Source organism: Suncus etruscus, chromosome 1 (genome assembly GCF_024139225.1).
Source record: "Suncus etruscus isolate mSunEtr1 chromosome 1, mSunEtr1.pri.cur, whole genome shotgun sequence".
Classification (NCBI taxonomy): Eukaryota; Metazoa; Chordata; class Mammalia; order Eulipotyphla; family Soricidae; genus Suncus; species Suncus etruscus.
In genome coordinates this window covers 21,538,135-21,561,329 of record NC_064848.1, presented here as the reverse complement: position 1 = coordinate 21,561,329, position 23,195 = coordinate 21,538,135, and the positions used below count along the sequence as shown (strand labels likewise).

The following is a 23,195-nucleotide window of genomic DNA, read 5'->3' as shown; positions in this document are numbered from 1 at the left end:
CACCGGACACTTAATAAAAGGAAATATAAATCAGAAATCAGATATATAACTGATATAAATCATAAACGATGCAAGGAAAGTTTTTGACAAGATTCAAACCCATTTATAATCAAAACTTTCATTAAAATAGGTGGAAGAAATCTGTCCCAATAGTAACAGCTATCTATAAGAAACCCATAGTCAATATTCTTTTTTTTTGTTTTGTTTTTTTGTTTTTGGGTCACACCCAGCAGTGCTCAGGGGTTACTCCTGGCTCTACACTCAGAAATCGCTCCTGGCAGGCACAGGGGACCATATGAGATGCTGGGATTTAAACAACCGTCCTGCATGCAAGGCAAATGCCCTACCTCCATGCTGTCTCTCTGGCCCTCAACATTATTATTAATATTGAAAAACTGAAATTATTCTTTTTTTTTTTTTTTTTTTTTGGTTTTTGGGCCACACCCGGTAACGCTCAGGGGTTACTCCTGGCTATGCGCTCAGAAGTTGCTCCTGGCTTGGGGGACCATATGGGACGCCGGGGGATCGAACCGTGGTCCGTCCAAGGCTAGCGCGGGCAAGGCAGGCACCTTACCTCTTGCACCACCGCCCGGCCCCTGAAATTATTCTTAATGTTGAAAAACTCCTCATTGAGATCAGGCACAAGGCAAGGATGCCCACTGTCTTCACTCTTATTTCACAGCACATTGTCTTAACTATAGCAATCAGGCAAGAGAAGAAAATCAAAAGAATCCAAATTGGAAAAGAAAAAAAATCAACTGATGTCTAAAGATTACATGATGAGTCTAAAAAATCTTAAAGAGTTTGCAAGAAGCTCCCAGAAATAAAAAATACATATAGCATAATGGTCAGCTACAAAGTCAATAAACAAAAATCGATTGCATTCCTTTATACAAATAATGACTCATAGGAGAAAAAGATCAAAGAGTCTATCCTGTATAAAATAATGTCCCAAAACAGTACCTAAGAAACAACTTAATAAAAGACATTAGACACCTATATCATGAAAACTTCAAAACATTTTAGAAAGTAATTTAAGAAAATATTAGATTATAAAAAAAATTCTATGCTCCTGAATTGAAAGAATCCTTATTATCAAAATTATCATCGTACCTAAACTACTACTATATAGATTCAATGCAATCTCTATCCAAATTCAGATGACATTCTTAAAGGGCTAAGTTTGTTATAAAGTTTGTGTGGAATCCTAAGAGAACCTGAATAGCCAAAATCATACTGAAAAATAAGAAATTGGGTGGCATTACTTTACCTAATTTGAACCATGGTGATCAAGACAGCATGGTACTGGCATAAAGACAGACTCTCTGACCAATGAATGGGTCAGATGAGAATATCCAATGACAACCTCCTAAATGTATGGTCATCAACTCATTTTTGACAAAGGAGCCGAGAATAAAAATGGAATAAAGTTAGCCTCTTCAAAAAATAAAAAATGGTATTGGGACAGTTGGATAACTTCTTATAAGAAATTAAAGCAAGCTCTCTATCTCACACCTCACACAAAGGTCAGCTTAAAGTAGATCACAGACTTTTTGAGATCTGACCTGAATCTATAAAATACATGGAGGAAAGCATACACCTAGACTGCAAAGGAGTCTTTTATGGTATGATGCCAACAGCAAAGGGTATAGAATCAAAACTAAACAAATGGAACTTCATCAAACTAAAAAAGTTTCCATATGGCCAAAGAAAAAGGGCCCAAACTAAAAGACAGTTGAGTGGAAGAAAGCATTTACAGTCAATACATCAGACAAAGGGTTGATATCCAGGTTATAGAAAGTACTCACAAAGATTAACCCCTGGGGCCGGCGAGGTGGCGCTAGAGGTAAGGCCTCTGCCTTGCAAGCGCTAGCCAAGGAAAGACCACGGTTTGGTTTGATCCCCTGGCGTCCCATTTGGTCCCCCCAACCAGGGGCAATTTCTGAGTGCTTAGCCAGGAGTAACACCTGAGTGTCAAATGGGTGTGGCCCAAAAACACCAAAAAAAAAAAAAAAAAAAGGAAAGAAAAAGAAAAAAGATTAACCCCCAAAAATTTTAAAAAAGGAAGAAGAATCTCTAAGAAATACCAACAGAGAGCCAACAGGCATATCAAAAACGCTCATCATCATTTATCATTAGGAAAATACAAATCAAGACAACAATGAGATATCATCTTATTATGCCAGTGAGGATGATACATATCAAAAATACTGGGAGAAATCTATGGATGTATTAAAAAAAAACTAACTCACATCCACTTCTGGTAGCAATTTTGCCTGGTCCAATTCCTATAAAAACAATATGTAGGATTCTCAGTAAACTCACAATCAAACTGCCATATGACTCAGCAGTTCTACTTTTGCTATGTATCCACAGGACAGAAAACCATTTATGCAAAATGACATGTGCACAACAATATTCATGGCAGTACTCAGTATAATAGCCATGGCTATGCAGTTATAAGGAAAGAATCATGCAGTTTATTGCACCGAGCATGTATTAGAGGGCATTGAAGTTTAAAAAAAAGTAAAAAAGAGGTAACAAAACTACCTGGTCTCACTTATGTTTGAAATCTAAAGAGACAAAGCAAGGAAAATGATAATAATTAACCATGATAAATCCTTGATTTTGGATTACAGAATTTATTAACAGTGAGGCAAGTGTTGGAGTAGATGGAAGATCAGGCTAGATATGTTATGAGGATGAGTAGTAGGGGAATGATCAGCATACTTTGGTCATGATGGAGGTTTGCAGAAACTTTGTATATTTATGTTAACTAAAAAATAGAGTTTACCACATTATATAATATAATTTAAACAGTTTTTAAGGGATCTTAACCATTCAGTGACAAATTTTGTATTCTCCCATTATAGAGTCCACTAGAGTCTGAGTGGGGCATGAACTGCAACTGTTCAATGTTAAAAGAACTAGAGAACTAAGTATAGTCCCTAAAACAACTCAAAAGATCACTAGTTTCCTCTAGATTCACATTCACCTTTCTCCATCAATTGTGCACTCGGTAAAGCTCCCCAAAAATTAATCAAGAAGTTAATTATAAAGTGCTGTTACCATAGGCTGTTGTTGCCTATCACAATTTTCTTTAATTTGTACCTTTGCCCTTATTAGTATCAATCTAATAATTGTTATTAAACTTTCTGTTATTGTTGCTGTTTGCTTCCTGATTGAACCCAAATATAGGACAAGTATGAAAAAAAGCCACACAGAAAATTTAGTTTAGTTTAGTTTAGTTTAGTTAGAGAAATAACTACATTTTGAACTGTCCTAATAATGAGAATGTATGAGGGAAATGGAGAGCCTGTTTAGAGTACAGGCGGGGGTCGGGTGGGGAGGAGGGAGACTTGGGACATTGGTGATGGGAATGTTGCACTGGTGATGGGTGGTATTCTTTACATGACTGAAACCCAAACACAATCATGTGTGTAATCAAGGTGTTTAAATAAAAAAAAAATGTTAAAAAACAAAACAAAACAAAAAAAAAAACCTGTTCTATAACAGTGCATTCATATAGTAGAACAATAATGCACATAGTTTCAATTGGTGTGAAAATGTTCCTATAGTTTTAAGAAACTTAATAAAATTATTGAAATAATGAAAAAAAAAAAAAAAAAGAAAATTTGTCCTAAGTCTGAATTACCACCTGGTAGCTCTTAGTCAAGAAAGTACCTGGGCTCTGGGGACAGAGAGGAAGCCAGGGTGCCGATAACATGTCACTGGATGATCTCCAAGATACAGAGAACAAACTGGGGCAGCAAGGGAAGTCTAGACTAAAGGGGAAATAAGAATGTCTGAAAATTTAGTGAAGTCATAATATTCAAGAGTTTTCTTCTGTTATATTCCCTTGAAATGTTGGTTAGAAAAGTGGTTGAACAAAACAGGAATAATGCAATCTGTGACACAGTTGGGACTTGCCAAGAGGAAGTGTGAAAAGTTCCCAGGGATTTGGACTACCTTAAAGTTTTGCAATAAAAAGGTTTTTGGTTCCCGGGGAGAAGTTAATAACAGCCCAGCACTGAAGATAAGATAGTCTCACAGTCAGCTGAGAGGAAACAATGTTATTCCAGTTAACCAAATTTTAGTGATCATAGAACTTTCTTTTTTTTTTTTTAATATATTTTTTATTTAAGTAACATGATTATAGTTGGGTTACAGTCACAAACAGAACACACCCCTTCACCAGTGTAACACTCCCCCTCCCCCCACAATGCCCCCTCCCCCCTTCCCATCCCCTGCCTGTATTCGAGACAGGCATTCTACTACAGTTATTTGTTTTTAAGTTCAGTAAATTGTTGTTTTTTTTTTCCCTAAAGGATAAGGGTTAAAAAAAATAGTAAAGATGTGACAGTGGCAATCGCCATTGTTTGCATAGGCCCAGAAAAATATGAGGAAAATGGAAAAAAATCCTTGGCTTGATTACAAGAAGGCCTCACCCCCAAGATTTATTGGCATAAGACCAACTCTGGGCTCCAGGCATACCAGTCTGTCCAACCCAAATCATTCTTCGTGGTCCCGGTGAAACTTTTTCACACTTTAGCTGTTGTTGGTATCAGGTTCCTATATTTAAAGATTCTGGATTCTATGCATTTCTTTCATCAAGTCAGGCTGATGTTTCAGCACACCATTAGATGCGGAGCGATCTGCCCTGCCAGCAGGCTGTTGCTGAGTCGTCTGGGTGTTGAGAGCACTCTTTGGAGTAAGTCAATGCCAGAGCAGTGGTAGGTCTTCCCTGGTAGAGGTTTGGATCCTGCTAATGTTATAGACAATTATGGTTGTTTCCATAGATGGTATCCATTGTTCAGGTGTGTATGGACAATGCCCATTTTTCTGAGGCCTAATCCAAATCATTATGCCAATGCTCAGGGTATATGGCCTAACTCATTACCAAATTTGTGTTCCCATCTCTATTAGATAAGAACTTGTTTGCATATGTATTATTTTCCCATTTCAATGTGCCTAGATCATAGAACTTTCTTAAATAAAGAAAGTATTTCTGTTGTTTTTACATGTGTGTAGGTGCCAGGTAATGAATGCAGAATATCACACATGTAAGACAAACATTTAACTTCTAGGCTTCAACCTAGCCCTTTCAATTACCTTTTATCTACAGACTATGTTTACAGATGATGGTACAGAGAACATCAAATCAAATACTAGAATTATAAATGTCACAAAACTACAGATCTCTGAGCTCACAGATAACATATATGGGTATCTTTAAGATTTCCACTGTCACAATATTTCTGACTGTCCGAAAATCAAATCTATTAAAGTGAATAAAGGCCACTAATAAATTACAGAAATGTATTTAAATTAAGTTGGCAATAAAAATAAATTATGGGAGAAGACATACAGACCAGGTCTTATTTCTCAAAAGAATGCCTGGATGTAAAATAGCTTATTTTATGTGATATTATATATATATATATTATGCAATATTAACGCTTTATGAAAGACTAAGTTTATTGCCAAGTACACTTCATTGTTTTTGCTTAACAGAAGAAACCTGAGAAACCAGATGCTAAACTGAAATTACCTTTGTGAATAAAAAACAAAGTTAAAAAAGTTAAAAGAGCTAGCTTGAACCCAGAGAAAAATGAAAGAGGGAGAGAGAGAGAGAGAAATAGGAAAAGCACAAAAAAAGCACTTTTTTAAAACAATATTTAAAAATTTTTTAAAAATAAACTCTTTAGGGGCCGGCGATGTGGCGCCTAGCCAAGGAAGGAGCGTGGTTCGATCCCCGGGCGTCCCATATGGTCCCCCCAAGCCAGGGGCAATTTCTGAGCGCTTAGCCAGGAGTAACCCCTGAGCATCAAACAGGTGTGGCGAGAAAAACCAAAAAAAAAAAAAAAAAAAAAAAAAAACCTCTTTAATTAAATCACTGAGATACATAGTGACAAAGTTGTTCATGACTGAGTTTCGGTCATATAATGTACAATACCTTTCATCAGTGCACTTTCCTCACCTTAAATATCCCTATTCCCCTTCCCCCCACATGGCTGCCTCTGTAATAGACATTTTTCTTCTGAGAGAGCACACTTAAGAAATATGAGTACTCAGATAAAAGAAATAGTATAGTACAGGGGTGACCAACACCGGCTCTCGGCCAAAATGAAAGCGGCTCTTTGCCTCTTACGTGTTTAATATGTTATTGTTAAAATTATATGCTTTTGTGTGAGTGTTTGTCTGTTTTGGCAGGTCACTGCGTGCTGTGGCTCTCTGACTCTCACAGTTTAAAATTTTGGCTCCTTGTGTCGAACTTGTTCGCCACTCCTGGTATAGTAGGTAGGGTGTTTTGCATGCAGTCAACATGGGTTTCATTACACCAATATTCCATATGGTCCCCAATCCCCATCAAGGGTGATCCATGAGGGCCCGGAGAGATAGCACAGCGGTGTTTGCCTTGCAAGCAGCCGATCCAGGACCAAAGGTGGTTGGTTCGAATCCCGGTGTCCCATATGCTCCCCCGTGCCTGCCAGGAGCTATTTCTGAGCAGACAGCCAGGAGTGACCCCTGAGCACCGCCGGGTGTGGCCCCAAAACCAAAAAAAAAAAAAAAAAGAGTGATCCATGAGTTCAAAGTCAGGAGTAAGCCCTGAACACTACTGGGCATGCCCTCTCTCCTAAAAAAAAAATAAAAGTGCAAATGAGTCAAACGGACAGTACAGCAGGGAGGGCACTTTCTTTGAATGCAGCTGCCCCAGTTGGATCTCTTGCACCACATGTAGTTCACTGAGCAAGAGTGAGTCCTCAAAACAGAGCAAAGAGTAAGCCCTGAGCACCACTGGATGTGGTGTAAACACCAAAGAGAAAAGGGGGGAGTTAATAAAAAAAAGGAAAAAAATACGAACATGTGTGGTGTCTTGCGATGGCCAGAAAGGGAGCAAAAATTGAAGCAGGAAGTTGGGGTGGAAACTGTAGGTGGCCCACATCAATATACTGCTCACTCCCAACATCACTGATGTCTATTGATGCAAAACTTTGCCACTTTTTAAATAATGAACCTGGGCTGGAGAGAGAGCACAATAGGTAGGGTGCTTGCTTTGCAAGCAGTGGACCTAGGTCCAATTCTTGGTATCCTGTATGATCCATGAGCCCACCAGAAGTGAGTCCAAAGTACAGACAAAAAAAACAAAAACAAAAACAAACCAAAAACAAAAAAAGCACTGAGTGCTGCTGGATGTGGCTCCAAAACAAACAAACAAACAAATGAATAAAATAAAATAGTTTGAAATCAGGACTTTAATTATACATTTACTTCTTGAAAGGCTTGCAAGTCTTGCTAAAACTACAGAAAATTTATCCACTTCTATCCACTGTGCAGATACACTATTAAAAGTATATCTTTTGTACTATTAAAAGTACATCTTGCAGCTTGACTATGAAAGTAAAAGATGACCAACCTAACAATGATCCTACATAAGACAATATAACATTGCACAAATGTCTGGCTATAACAAAGAGTTGTTAAACAAACAAACAAACAAACAAACTGAGAATTTGTGATCAACACTCTGAATTCTAGAAATTATTAACTTAGCCAAAATAAAAAAGCAGACTAAAATTTGTTGTTTCATAGTATACAGTGCTTTTCATAAGTAGAGTTTTCCTTTTTTTTTTATTTTAAATAAGTCCTGGGACCACTTGAACAATATGACATCCCTGTATTGTTTAGTTAAAATAGTTGAAACGTTGGCTTTTATGTTGCATGGTATTTTAACCAGCACAACAAAAACATTCTTGTCTTCAGAAATTAAAAATACCAGAATGAAGCATTGATCCTTTGCCTAGCACTTGGCCATAACCACAGTATATCATATTAAGCTTTCAATGATGGAAGACAATAGAAGTGATACTTAAGAAGTTACTCTGATTTAAGGATTTGCCTTAAGTAGCAAAACAAATAAATGGGAAAACCTCTGGATAAAGAACTCAAATTGACTCTGTGGAACAATCCAAGAAGGCAATACTTAATGATAAGTTTCCCATTTTTCCTTTATAAATTTTTTTTTTTTTTTTTTGGTTTTTGGGCCACACCCGGTAACGCTCAGGGGTTACTCCTGGCTATGCGCTCAGAAGTCGCTCCTGGCTTGGGGGACCATATGGGACGCCGGGGGATCGAACCGCGGTCCGTCTCCTAGGCTAGCGCAGGTAAGGCAGGCACCTTACCTCCAGCGCCACCGCCCGGCCCCAGCCTTTATAAATTTTAACATGGTAGCCCTTCAAGATGTTGATTCATAGCTGCTAACATGATTCTGATTAAGCACACAGTAATGGAGTGATGCCCACTCCTGACTCACGTCAGACTCAAAACAATTCACCCTCTATTTCTACTCTACTCAGTTTTCTTATAGGAAGGCAGTATTTGTTTTGCATTTGCATGACAAAATGACCATGCTCTGTTTTAGTCTGAGGAGCTTAAGGAAGTTTAGGTTAATATGTAGGTAGCAGGTTCCTAGTGTAGAAAGTATAGTTTGCTGGTCAACCAGTGCTTTTGAATAAGTTTGACAGAATGCTTTAACAAAATGCCTTATAATGCTAGAAAAAGTGTCTGTTCCAGAGGTCAAAACTGTCTCAATTCTGGAGATCAGTAGTCAAATGTCAAGCTGCTGGCAGTCTTGATTCCTTCTGAAGAGTCTAAGAAAGACCCCATACCCTACAGCTCTACTAGTATCTAAAGCATTATGAGTCCTTCTTCACCAAGAATTCTCTCACTGTCTCTTGCTGCACATGCCTTTATTCTAAGAATACTAGTCATATGGGATTAGGAATTCATTCCAGGAATGTCTACAATTTAACTAATTACTAAAGTGACAGCCCTATTTCAAAAAAGGTCAGAGGTATGAAACCTTTTTTGCTGTCTAGGGCCACTTATATAATTATAATGTTAATCTCAGGCCACACAATATAGCCAGACAAGTCACAGGCCAAGAGCAAGGCAAATGTCTTACCTGATGTACTATTTTGTTTTGTTTTATTTTGTTTTTGAGTCACACCTGGCAGTGCTCAGGGTTTACTCCTGGCTCTATGCTCAGAAATCGATCCTGGCAGACTCAGGGGACCATATGGGATGCGAGGATTCGAACCACCACCCTTCAGCAAGCAGGGCAAATGCCTTACCTCCATGCTATCTCACTGGCTATTTTTGTGTGTGTGTGTTTGTTTTTGCTCCAGTCTCATAGACTTGGAAAAATTTTTAAAGGACATTTTTTTAAATTTATAATTTTTTTAAAGATTCTTGACAACTCTTCCTTTATGCAGACATTAGGTACTGTACAAAGGACAGAATAAACATTTCTTCACCTCACCTTAGTCACTAGGGACTGGGTGAATGAAACAGCTGAAAATTGGTAATTTCAGGGTATTTTACAGGGAAGGATAAGCCTTGTGTTAGGAGGAAAAAACTTATACATAGAAAGACAAGAACAAGAATTGAGGGCTGGAGTCATAGTACAGCAGGTAAGGCATTTGCACTGCATGTGTCCAAACTATGTTTGATCATCGAACCACAAATGGCCCCCCAATTCCTGTGTCAGGAGTAATGCCTGAGCACACAGTCAGGAGTAAGTCCTCAGCACTACTGGTTGTGCTATCTCTAACCAAAAAAAGTGGGGTGGTGTAAAGTTTTGAGATGGGACCCAAATATTAATAACCAAACTTTAAAAGGTACCAGTTAGAAAGGCAGGCTGGGGATAGGGAGAGAATGGGATGGACTCTGGGAACATTGGTAGAGGAAAGTGGACACTGGTGGTAGGATTGGTGCTAAAACATTATATGTCTAAAGCTTAACTATAAATAACTTTGTAAATCACAATGTTTTTAATTAAAAATTAATAGGATTCTTTGGAGACATCTTGCATCTGTGAGCTGCTTTTAGTGAGCTTAACTTTCATTCTTGTTTTGGGGTGACACTCAGCTTTACCCAGGTACACTCAGGCATTACTCCTGTTCAGGGTACCATATGCAGTGAGTGCCAGGGACTTACTTACTGTTAGCCATGTACAAGGTAAGCATAAATTCCCCTGTACAATTTCTCTATCTCTTTGCTCAGTTTAGGCCATCATGTAATGAGCTATTTAAGACTACTTCTCTGAAGTTACTAGACTTAAATACCAAGTGCTTATGGAACAACTGGCACTCTCATCTTTAAACTAAAATGTGAGGTTAAAGAAAACATTTCAGAAAACTTTAACTTCACAGTTTCTTATAAAGTTAAAAATACTCTTATCAAGGCACACTTAAAATGAAAAAAATCTTATGTATAGAAACAAGTTCTTATCTAATAGGGATAAGAACTCATAAATTTTATAATGCAAGGGCTCCTTCCACCCTAAACATTAGACTTCAAGTGATTGTACATTAACTGTGCAACCCCGAACCCTGAATCCCAACCTTAGAACTGGCATAGTTCCCTGCACCAGCACCAGGAATCAAACTTCCCCCAGGGGAGGCCCTAATACCACTATGGCACCAACTTGAGCCAGGGTAGGCTTAATACGACACCCTGATGATGAGGAAACAGCAACAATCTTGATCTAAGGGCAGGTTACCCTACCTCATCACCTAACTGTGAGATGAAATCAGAAGACCCTCTGTCCTAGGATCTGTGCAAAAATCAAGATTTCTAATTATAGAGGACTGACTTCGACAACTGCGACTGAGCAGAACGTTTCCTGGCACCATAAAGAAAGACCTTAGGGTTTGACAAACTAATATATATGGAGCCTGTGGTCAGTCTCATCATAGTATGCTTCAAGGGTGGAGACACCTGATTCAATTTTACCACTCACACAAATAATACTACAGTGCCTACAGGGTGTATATTCAGAAGGAAAATGAGAAGAAAAGAGAAAAGGAGAGGGAAGGAGAAGTAGAGGCACAGAAGAAGGCAGAAAACAGTATGAGAGGAAGAAAAAGATGCTTAAAGATGAACATAGAAAAGAACAAGATTGGGTCACCAATCAGATCCACCGTGAAATAGGAACATGGTGCTCAGGGCAAGTAGGGTAGCACTCACTGTTCCTGTGCAGGACAAAACAGAAGTAGCAATCAGAAAACCCTAGATTTGGTTCCTGTGGGCTGGCACTTCCCCACCGAGTCACACAGACAGAACTTACAGTTCCAGAATCAGGATGACATCAGTCTTGTTCTCATAAACCTCGTGCAGAGTGATGACATTGGGATGCTGAATTTCCTTGAGGATGCTGACCTCCCGTTCGATATCCTCTCTGCTCACACCACGCCGACTGGATTTTGTCCTCCTTTTCTTGATGAATTTGGCAGCATACTGTAGACCGGTGCTCTTCTCACGGCATTTCTTCACCACCGCGAACTGCCCACTGTGGAGTGAAGACAAAAGGACATTCCTAGGACATTCATGCTTTTGTGTTTGTTTGGCCACACCCAGCTATGCTCAAACCTTACTCCTGGCTCTGCACTCAGAATCACTATTGGTAGGGCTTTGGTGACCATATGGAGTGGCGGTGGTCAAACCAGATTGGCCATGTACATAGCAATGTACTATAGCTCTATAGCTATATTCACACTCTCTTAATTGTTCAGTAGAGAGGATGATTTAAGAGAAAAGTGGCCTGGGACAAGGGGTAATGGAACTGTGAAGAAGCAAACTCAAATCCTAAAGAACCTATAAATCAAACATATTGGATATTTCTTACTATATTTCCATTTGATGACAGCTGCTTCTTTATGAACATGTTACAAAATAAACTGTTTTATGGCCTTCTGTAATTGTTGAATGAGTAAGAATTCTTTCATTGCTGTGTTCTCCTCCCCTCCTGTTTCAGAGCTGTACAGTAAGGAGCACTCCTGAGAAGGCCTTAATTCTGATCAGCTCTTTTTCAATATATCTAAAGGACTAGAATATGGGCTTCTTAAAGAAAGGTATAATGTTTATCTTTTAAAAGACATATATCTAGTATTGGTTTTTATATTGGTATTATACTGGTGCTACAGATAAAGCACAGTGGGTAAAGTAGTTGCCTTTCAGGAGTCTGACCAGAGTTCTTTCTCTTTCTGGCACCACATATGGTCTCCTGAGTGATCCCTAATCACAGAGCCAAGAATAAGCCTTGAGTAGTGCCAGATGTGATTCAACACCTTTTGCTTCAAAACAAACAAAAAACAAAACAGAAAATAAATATTAAGAATTAGAAAAAAGGGCTGTGCTCTGCTTACAATGCAGTAACTGAAATGCAATACGTAGCAGACATGTCTGGTTGCCGCAACAGGGTAAGGAGTCTCCTCTTTCTAATAACAACTTCCAGGGATTTTTTTGTGGTCCTGGGAAAATGATTTCCTTCCGAACTCTGGAGAGATGATCACGTGATCAAGGCTAAGTATACTATATTCTGTCTGGCTACAATCCACTATGAGGAGGCAGTCAGTGAAAGAAATAAAGAAACTAGGCCTGTGATAAAACTGGAATTTTTGTTTGTTTTTGTTTTAGGGTCAATTTTTTGGTGCTCAGGGGACCATGTGAAATGTGAGAACTGAACCAGATCAGCTACATACAAGCCAAGTATTTATCTGCTATACTATGCTCAGACTCCCTGTGATTACACTTTGACATCGCTGCCTAAACACTAACCTGAAGCCATCTGCCTGTGGATTTCTCAGCAACATAAGTCAACAATGTCACTGTTGAATTCTACTTCTTGCAGAGAAAAGTGCAAATAGAGTGATTTTTTTGTTCTGTTTTGTTTTTTTGCTACACCCAGTGACACTTAGGGCTTACTCCTGGCTATGCACTCAGAAATCCTTCCTGGCTTGGGGGACCATATGGGACGCTGGAGGATTGACCCATGGTCCGTCCTAGGTCAGCTGCGTGCAAGGCAAATGCCCTACCACTGGGTCACCGCTCCAGCCCCAGAGTGAGCATCTTTTAAAAACGTAAAATGGCTAGAATAGCATCGGAAGCTAGTGGATAAATGAAGATATTTGTGTTAAACCTCAAAGCATTGCTGCAATATTGCTAACGTTACATCACCCCCTCAATGATCATGTCTCAGAAATTATTGGGGAAAAAGTAACTGAGAAGTTAAAAAAAATAAGCCCAGGCCTGTACTACGTTGAAGCATGTAAAACTATTAAGTTATTTGTCTGCTGGCTTTACTCCCAGGACTTTGTGGCCTCCTGCTCCTCCAAAGAGAGTCACAGGTGGGCAGGATGCACACAGTCCTTAAGGGCCTTTGCATGCACTTGACAATGGGCGTAGGATATTCTCCCTGCAGCAGTCTCCTCAGCATCTAGCATATGAATCACAGTCTCCTTGGAGAAGACATCCCCCTCAGAGCTTTGTGAAGACAAAGCACTTTGTTTAGTGAGGCCTAATTTGAGTTAAAAAGTTGGCTAAGCTCCTCAGACCCTTTCCAGACTCTCATCAACTACTTCTGTGGCACCCATTGGTCCTGCCATCCAAGTGTCTCTATTCCAACCCACAATGATACAAAAACACATATTTCAAAAACTTCCATATCAGGGATCATCTGGTAAGAAACAAAAGAATATTTTTTGTCCAGGATAAGTAGATGTACATGGAAGGCATGGCACCCACCACCATAGGAACTGTTACTCAGACTCTCTCTCTCTTTTTTTTTTTGTTTTTGTTTTTGGGTCACACACGGCAGTGCTCAGTGGTTACTCCTGGCTCTATGCTTAGAAATTGCTCCTGGCAGGCTTGATGGACCATATGGGATGTCGGGATTCAAACCACCGTCCTTCTGCATGCAAGGCAAACGCCCTACCACTGTGTTATATCTCTCCAGCCCCTGCCCACACTCTCTTGAGACTAACATGGGAGGTTGCTCAGTGACAGAGTTCAGAAAATCTGTGTATACCGACACTAAACTCACAAAACAAAGTACAAGCCATCATCATAAATTTGGCTAAGCCTGTGAATTTGTCTGCTGATTAAAATTAATTTGAAACTTCAAAATAACTATTCATAATATTTAGATTTTTTAGTGAGTTTGAGTCACCAACAATGCACATATTTCCATCTAAGGTGAATCTAGGTCACATTCTAATTTTTGTCTCAGCTCCACTTGTAAATATATTTGAAGATATGTTTAATGCCACCTTTCTTTTTTCACCACATTTTTGTGCTTCTTGTTAATGACGTCACAATTTTAAATGGTCCTCCAGTACAGTGATGAAATGTAGTCTTCGTAAGTGGCTGAAATGTATCTTACCAAAAACATGTGCTCTAAATGCTACATTCAGACACGAGTTAGTATTATGGCAATAGATTCGATATTATTGAATCTATATATCTGTTGAAAGCTATATATATCAAATAAGATGCTTTTAATCAATACCACACACAAATCAAGGTTAGCATTGATCTGCTGTTGAAATATAACCAAGGGCTTACAGATATCTAACTGTACTTTCAACAAGTACCAAAGGTTCACCATTCAGCAATTTAGTATTTGCAGTGAATGTCTCTAGTACATTACCACAAATAAAAAAATCAATCATACAGCATATTTTAAGACATATGATTTTCATTTAAAAAATGCCAAGTATAAAAAAATAAGATTTCTTTATTTCCCTATACAGTATTTCACTTGGATAAAACCAACAAGCTATATGCTGCATATAACACAAATCTAGAGAGGATTCAGTGTAGCTTATTTTTCAAATGCACTAAACATTCTTTGTCATCAAATAAGTGACAGTATTCTTTGACAGGTACAAACAGCCAAAGTCATATAAAAATTTCAATTAAATGAAATATCTAATTAAACACTAACTACTGGTGAGCAGATATGTTAGATAGTGAGACGCATGCCACTATAAAGAGTTGTATTCTAAAAGTTTAATTCAAAAATAACGAAACATTTTGTTAAAAAAGAAAAGCTTAGATATAAAGAAAGAACACTTCATAAAGAAACTCAGTCATCTAATCTCTTTTTATTTATTAATAAACCTAATTTGGTAGGTTTATGATAGTCATTCTTATTTATAGTAATTCAATATAGTAAAAACCTAGGTTCTGGGTCTGTTTCTGTTTTATACATATTACGATTTTGTAATTGTGATTGATTATTATCTCTTCTACTAAAGAGAAAACCAAGGGGCCAGAACTATAGTTCACTTGTCTTTTTTTTTTAATTACTTGATTTAAACACCATAGTTTCCAAGGTTACTCATAATAGTTGTTTTTGTTTTTGTTTCTTTCACAGTTACAAAGTTCACTATTACTATGTACCTTAAACACAACTATGAGAGACTTGTAATTCACATTGGTCTCAGTAAAAATTATAAAAAAGAAAAGAAGAGAAAAGAAAAGTGTGGTCTTTACAGGAGAGCCATTTCCTATCTCTTACCTACAGGCAAAACTACAAGAACCTTTGGGAAATGAAAAAGACAAATTTTAATTCTTGTGCCATTATGTTGTGTAGAGTTGTTGTTACAGTGGGGGTTTTGTCTGTGTAATTGCTCTTTGGTAATTCTTTAAGGTTGGTTAGGTTAGAGCAAATATTCCAAGTACTTTTTGTCTGAGAATGTTTTTTTTTATTTTATTTTGATTATCTTTATTTAAACACCGTGATTACAAATATAATTGTACTTGTATGATTACAGTCATGTAAAGAACACCCCGCTTCACCAGTGCAGGATTACCACCACCAATTTCCCAGATCTACCTACTCCCCACCCCACCCACTCCTGTACTCGAGACAGGCTTTCTTTTTCCCTCATTCATTCACATTGTTATGATAGTTTTCAGTGTAGTTATTTCTCTAACTGCACTTATCATTCTATGTGGTGAGCTTCATGTCATTAGCTGCAGCTACATGGGAGGATGGGGGGAAGTAAGGGTTGAGACTGATGCAGTAAAATATTAGAAATGAGCTTTGTAGGGCAGTATCAAGGTCCCAATACAAGATGGATATTATGGATATATAGAATATTTGCACACAATAATATCAATATGAAAAAAAGAGAAAAAATTTCCACTGACTGTCCCAATATAAACCAGTGCTAGAACAGCCTGCCCTCCTCCCAGAGTGCATTCCCATTAGTGTAGGGAGAGATAGGGGGAAAGCCTGTTGACCCCTATAGAGTCCACCTAGACCGGTGCCCAGGGAAAGACTGAAGTCCAGGGGAGAAAAACCCTATACCTGGCAAGAGCTGGTCTCCAGAATCAAGGACGAAATCGGAAGCCAGATGTCTGCTCACCCTCCTCCCCATGCACCTCCCCCATGGAGTACGAAGGGAGGGGGGAACCTGAGGACCACTAAGAGTCCACTTGAACCCACTTCTGGCCATCTGAGCTGGCACCCAGGGAAGGCCTGGAGTCAGGGGGAAAAGACAAGGAAGGCTGGGGACCTGCCACGCCTCCCAGCACTCCCCAGGCTAGGAAGAAAGGTTCTGGTATGGGGTCTCCCCAAACCCCATACCTGGCAAGAGCTGGTCTCCAGAATCAAAGAGGAAACCGGAAGCCAGATGTCTGCCTGCCCTCCTCCCCATGTACCTCCCCCCTGGAGTATGGAGGGAGGGGGGAACCTGAGGACCACTAAGAGTCCACCTGAACCCACTTCTGGCCATCTGGGCTGGCACCCAGGGAAGGCCTGGAGTCAGGGGAAAAAGACAAGGACGGCTGGGGGCCTGCCAAGCCTCCCAGCACTCCCCAGGCTAGGGAGAAAGGTTCTGGTATGGGGCCTCCCCAAACCCCATACCTGGCAAGAGCTGGACTCCAGAATCAAAGAGGAAACCGGAAGCCAGATGTCTGCCTGCCCTCCTCCCCATGTACCTCCCCCCTGGAGTATGGAGGGAGGGGGGAACCTGAGGACCACTTAGAGTCCACCTGAACCCACTTCTGGCCATCTGAGCTGGCACCCAGGGAAGACCTGGAATCAGGGGAAAAAGACAAGGACGGCTGGAGGCCTGCCAAGCCTCCCAGCACTCCCCAGGCTAGGGAGAAAGGTTCTGGTATGGGGCCTCCCCAAACCCCATACCTGGCAAGAGCTGGACTCCAGAATCAAAGAGGAAACCGGAAGCCAGATGTCTGCCTTCCCTCTGAGAATGTTTTTAATCTTCCTTCTGATATAAATGAGAGTTTGCTGGGTAGTAGACTCTAAGTTGAAAGTTTCATTCAGTGGGTTGAATCGTCATTCCACTCTTTTTTTTTTTTTAAATATCATTATTTAAGCACATTATTACAAACACATTTGTAGTTGGGTTTTAGTTATAAAAATGATCCATTCTTTTCTTGGCTGGATTGTTTCAAATGAAAATCTGGTTTGATTCTTATGTTTTTTCATTAAACTTGAGGTTTATCCTTCTCCCTTACTGACTTCAAGAGCCCATTTCTCTCTTTGAGTTTTGTCATTTAGATTACTATATGTCTTGGTGTTGTTCTATTTTGTTTGACACTCTTTTTGCCTCTTAGATTTGTAGAGAAACCTCTTTCCCAAGAGTGGGGAAGTTCTCTATTATCTCCCTCACTGCTTATTTTTCCCCTTTCCCATTTTCTTCCCCTTCTAATATTCTTATAATTTTAAGATTATTTCTCTTATCTTTGTTCATTAAATACTTCACTTTTTCTTCCAGTGTTTTGTGTCTCCTTTCTTTTTTTGACTTCTTTATCACTGCTGGCTTGTAATTTGTCTTCAATTTCATATATGCAATTCTCCACCTACATTAGTTCTACAATTATGGCTTGCTAACATGTTTTTTAGTTCCTTCAGTTCATTTGTATGGATTCTCTCATCTTCTGAAAGAGTTCTTCTTTGTTGTTTGTTCATCTATAGATTTCTTAATTTTGCAGGCTAGTGACTCCTTGATTTCTACTGTTAAACCATTAAGTGTTAATTTTAGGTTCTCATCTATAAGGTTCAGGCATTTGGGTGGACTTAGAGCTTTCCCAGGATTTCTCTACATATCCCCCAGTGTAGGTGTCTTCCTTAGCTTCCACATTGATCTTTGTATTTAGGGGTTTGGAAAACTGGAGTATCAGGCAGTTAAGAAAGTGATCTATTGGGCCCGGAGAGATAGCACAGCAGTGTTTGCCTTGCAAGCAGCCGATCCAGGACCAAAGGTGGTTGGTTCGAATCCCGGTGTCCCATATCGTCCCCCGTGCCTGCCAGGAGCTATTTCTGAGCAGACAGCCAGGAGTGACCCCTGAGCACCGCCGGGTGTGGCCCAAAAACCAAAAAAAAAAAAAAAAAGTGATCTATTGAATTGTTTGCATGAAATGTGGCTAGAGGTATATCTTGATATAAATTTAAATTATTTCAATGGTTTGGGAAAAGGAGGGCTGAAAGAAGGCAGCAAAGGAGGCCCCATTCACACTTGGTGGAGGGGATTAGAACCAGAGGTTTCCCTGTTCCTGCCCAGACACAGAGCTGATTTTTTCCAAGGTGGGTGGGCAAAAAAATCAGCATTATTCACCTATATTACACCTAAAATGCTTTTCCACATTATGATCTTGTCATTTCCACCACAAACATGACTCTCATTCCTAGTCCCTGAAATTTAAGCCTTGTTGAACCAAACATGTGGCAGGAGCTCTCACCTGAATTTCTTAAAATACATTTTCTTAGAAATTCCTTACTGGAGTCAGCAAACTATATGAAAAGGCATGTGACGTTAGTCTTGCCAACAGCTGCCATTAAGCTGCAGTATTGTTTAAAATCAACTAGTATATGGGTCAGAGCAATAGCACAGTAGTACGACATTGCCTTGCACACGGCCAACAGGAAAAGGACCCCAGTTTGATTCCTGGCATCCCATATAGTGCCCTGAGCTTGCCAAAAGATATTCTGAGTGCAGAGCCAAGAGTAAGCCCTATGCACCTCCTGATGTGATTAGAAAACAAACAAATCAACCAGTATAGTTGAGGTTGAGCTTTCATGTCTTAATGGTCTAATCCCAGCCACACTATAGTGCAACCACAAGAGGAAATATTGCAAGCAAGCACACTTAGGCAGCACATATGACAGGTAATCATAATTTTAAGCTACCAAATTTGCAGGTGATTTGTTATATAGAAACTAAATGAAATGGCCACTAAAAATGCCAGATGACTTAGGAAGCTATGTAGAGGAAAATTTAAGAGAAAATAAAAGATCACAGTTGGTGCCATGTCAGGGATTGATTACAGATATGTGTTTTGGGTATATTTTATCACTGTTCAGTCATATTCTTAGCCCTTTACTCTTTGAGAATCAGTAACAGGAGCCATATGAAATTGAAATGAAATGAAAAATTCATTTTCCATATGAAATTCTAGTCACATTTGCTCCTTATTTTAGAAAGCTAAGGGAAAAAATACTTTGTTAAATCCTGTTCATTTTCCTAAACACATACATCACATGTCGAAATTCATCCCCTAACAAAATATAAGGTTGGGAGAGGCCCATGAATAAGACAGTTGAGGTATTAGAATGTAAAGGTTTGTTTAAAAAAAAAAAAAAAGGACTCAGGAAAGAATAATATAGAAGAAAAGAATAGAATAATGACAAATACGGGGCCGGGAATGTGACGCTACAGGTAAGGTGTCTGCCTTACAAGCGCTAGCGTTGGATAGACAGCGGTTCGATCCCCCAGTGTCCCATATGGTCCCCCCAAGCCAGGGGCGATTTCTGAGTGCATTGTCAAACAGGTGTGGTCCAAAAACTAAAAGACAAATAAACGTTAGTTGTAGAAATGTGCTAGGCAAGTATAGAGTTAGACTGTGTAGGGTTCTATGTACCTATGTACCTAAAATATTACTGTGAAAGATTTATAATTCACTTTGGTCAAAATAAAAATTATTTTAAAAAAATAAAATAAAAAAGATTTTGAGGTCAGACCCAGAAGTGCTCAGGGGACCATGTAGTATATGAGCTCCAGCCTGGAGTACTTACATATAAAGCAAGAACTTCAGCTAGAAATTTCCAGAGCCCCTAAAAAAGGGCTTGTAATTCTTCTGTTTTATTTTGAGGCCATATCCAATGGTGTTCAGGATTTACTTCAGCCATGTACAGGGTACCATGAAATGCTGGTGTTGAAGTGTGTTTTTATAATTTTATTAGAACTATGCCTTGGACTGGGCGGGGAAACAAAAAAAAAAAAAAGAAGAACTATGCCTTGACTTCTGTTTAAGCTTTCTTAAGGATTTTTTTATGAACATAATTTTTTCCATTATAGGCCCTGACAAGTGATCAGTGAAATGAACAACTCACTGGGCAGGGTGACCCCCAGCAAGTTAGCAACTGGACTATAGAGATAAAGAGTGACTGTCTACACCCTGCAACCAGGATGGGGGACAGCAAGCTGAAATGCCTCCCCTAAAATTCAAGGGTTATTTAAGTTTTTTGTTTTGTTTTGGGGCCACACCCAGTAACGTTCAAGGGTTACTCCTGGCTCTGGGATCAGAAATAGCTCCTGGCTCGGGGGACTATATGGGATGCTGGGGGATTGAACTGAGGCCCATCCTAGGTCAGTCTTGTGTAAGGCAAATGACCTACCGCTACACCACCGCTCCGGACCCTGGGTGACTGAAGTTTTAACAGTGCATAATGAGGCAGGTACTGTTAGGACTTATTAACTCAGAATACAAGTGTGAAGCAATAAGCATAGACTAATAGTAGATGTAAGAAATATTGGCTTATAATGTTAGAAATTAATATTGCTCTTAACTTTTGTAATAAGCTTGCTATAAGTTTTACAGAAACCAGATCTCTGGTCAGCTCCACAGGAAAACCAATGAACTCGTTACCAGGGAAACTCAACCTCCACCTTGCCAGATCAGGGCCCTTCTCAAAGACCACCTAGGAGTTATAGACCATATCTGCTTATACCATCCATAGGTGCGCAAGGAGGACTGACATCAGTGGGTCTGGTACTGTTAAGAATATGCACCCTTTTCTGCTTGTACTATTGGTTGCTTTTGAATTGTAACAGTGTGTGAACCAATGAAATGTTCAATGTTTGAGGCCCTATTAGCATATATGTAACTCTATAAAAACCCAAGGTTTCTGAGGCTAAGGGTCCACAGACTTCTGCAGACCAGTTTGTTGCAACAGGAGACTGTGAGACCCTGTTGCTCAGGTAATTAAAATCCCATGTATGATTGCATTTCTGTAGGTGTTGTTTGTCTTTCTCTCTCTCTGAAATTGAAGGTGGTGGGCTACTCGAACCCTTGACATTCTTGTCTCCTGTTTACTTAATTTTACTGCCTCTCTCTCATTTCTAGCTCTCTAGTCACTTAACTGCTATGCCTCAAAATTCCTCTTCCTGGAAGCCGTTTAAATACTTTACCCCTGGGGCAGGGAACAGGCAACTAAAAGTTGATAGGATGATGACTGTGAAAGCTCCCCTGACAGGATGAAGGGATTGAGAACAGGTTTTCTCCAGATAAAGACCAATCCCTCCCCCCCCCTCCAAGAAAATTTATGCAACAGTGCACACATTGGTTAAAGCAAAACACTGTCCCAAAATTATTTGGCTGACTGCTTCCACTTTTTCTCCTAAGTTTCTGCCTTCTCTGGTGACTTGAACTCTTAACACTGTGATTAAACCCAGACCTACATGCTAGCATGTGTTCAGCTCATAATTTTTTAATGATTCTTGTTGCCTTGCCCAGCTTATTCTTAGGACAAGGCAGAAGACAGAGCTCAAAGTCACCATCTGAACCCACCTTCAAGACAAAAAATTATAAAATCACAGTAATAGTATGCCATTTTTAAAAGCCCATGCTGTTGGAGCAAATGGTGGTCTTGCTTTCCCCTGTTTGAACATCTATGTTCCTTTGACTAGGAGAAATAAATCAGAATGTTAGAGGTTAACATAATTATGTAATTCCTTCTGCATGTCAAATGAAGAACCCACAATTATAGGGTTTGCATATGGCCAATCCAGGTTTGATCCCCAGCATTCCATATGGTCCCTTGAGCACTGTCAAAAGTGATTCCTGAATGTAGAGCCAGGAGTAACCCTTGAGAACCATAGAGGTATACCCACACCCACCAAAAAAGGACCTATAGCTGAGGAATTTTTCCCACTAACAATTCTACTGGGAGAACTTCGAAGAGAACAAGAGTGCTGGTCATATTGAATACAGCACTCCCTGCTCTGTGGTGCTCCCTCTGACTCATGCAAGGCTTATTGCATCAGTGTGTCTGTATTCACACTTCAGGCTCTTTATTCTTAGCTTGGCAGTAATCATACGTCTTCCAAGAAAGTAGTACTATATAATTTTAAAGGGAACTCCATGCCAAAACAAAAATACAACTGCTATAAATCCCAAAGACTCTCACTGAAATGCCTTCATGGACTCATGGCTGAACCCTACTTGCAGCTGATCCTCAGTGCAGACACACGTTCTACCATGGCAAACACACCAAATCAGTAGCTTCAGTAAACAATGCCACCAATTCATCATTCCAACTGATCAATACTCAAGGTATACCCAGAGTGGCACCACTTTTAAGAGGCCACTTGTGAAGAGAAAGTATGCTATTATTTTTTAAATGGACTTTCATCCTAACCAGAAACCACAAAGATTTTAACAGATGATGACGACAAATAGGACCACCCTATCTCAACAAGAAGTAGGTACTTTGGCACCAAACTGTGAAAAAGTCCCTTGGAAGGTTTCCTCATACTGCTCATATGCTCATCCTTCTCTCTGAGAAGCAAGAGAGGAAAAAAAATCCATCTTTTACAAGGAAAGCTGGTGATTGGTGTTTAAAAAAAAAAAAGAATCTCTAGGGGCCAGAGTGATAGTAGAACAGTAGGGCATTTGCCTTGCATGCTGCTAACCCAGAATGGACCCAGGTTCAATCCCCAGCATCCCATCTGGTTCCCTGAGCTTGCCAGGAGCAATTTCTGAGCACAGACCCTGAAATAACTCCTGAGAGCTTCCAGGTGTGACTCCAAAACAAAGCGAACAAAAAAGGAACCTCTAAATATAATATTGAGTAATTGAAAGGGAGAGCAACATTTAGTGCCTTGAAGAGGGAGATGGTGCATTGGTGAGGAGAGTGATGTAGGAATTTTGTGCCTGAAAAATCATGATTAACAATATTAAGAAACCATAGAACTTGAATGAAAAGATTATAAAAATAAAGATGACTTTTGAACTGCTACCAGCATGCTTAGTCAAAATGGGGTCAGAGAGATAGTACAGGTATGAAAGTAGATGCCCTTCATGCATTCAACCCTGCTCAA

At 39.5% G+C, this 23,195-nt stretch overlaps 1 protein-coding gene across 1 annotated transcript in view; it reads right to left on the bottom strand.

The window, feature by feature from the left end:
• DAPK1 (death associated protein kinase 1) overlaps positions 1 to 23,195 on the bottom strand; it is a 185,594-nt gene that overhangs the window by 73,318 nt on the left and 89,081 nt on the right. Inside the window, exon 2 of the mRNA XM_049784131.1 lies at positions 11,132 to 11,353. Within this exon, the coding sequence (XP_049640088.1) occupies positions 11,132 to 11,353 (222 nt within the window). The remainder of the gene's footprint in view (positions 1 to 11,131; positions 11,354 to 23,195) is intronic.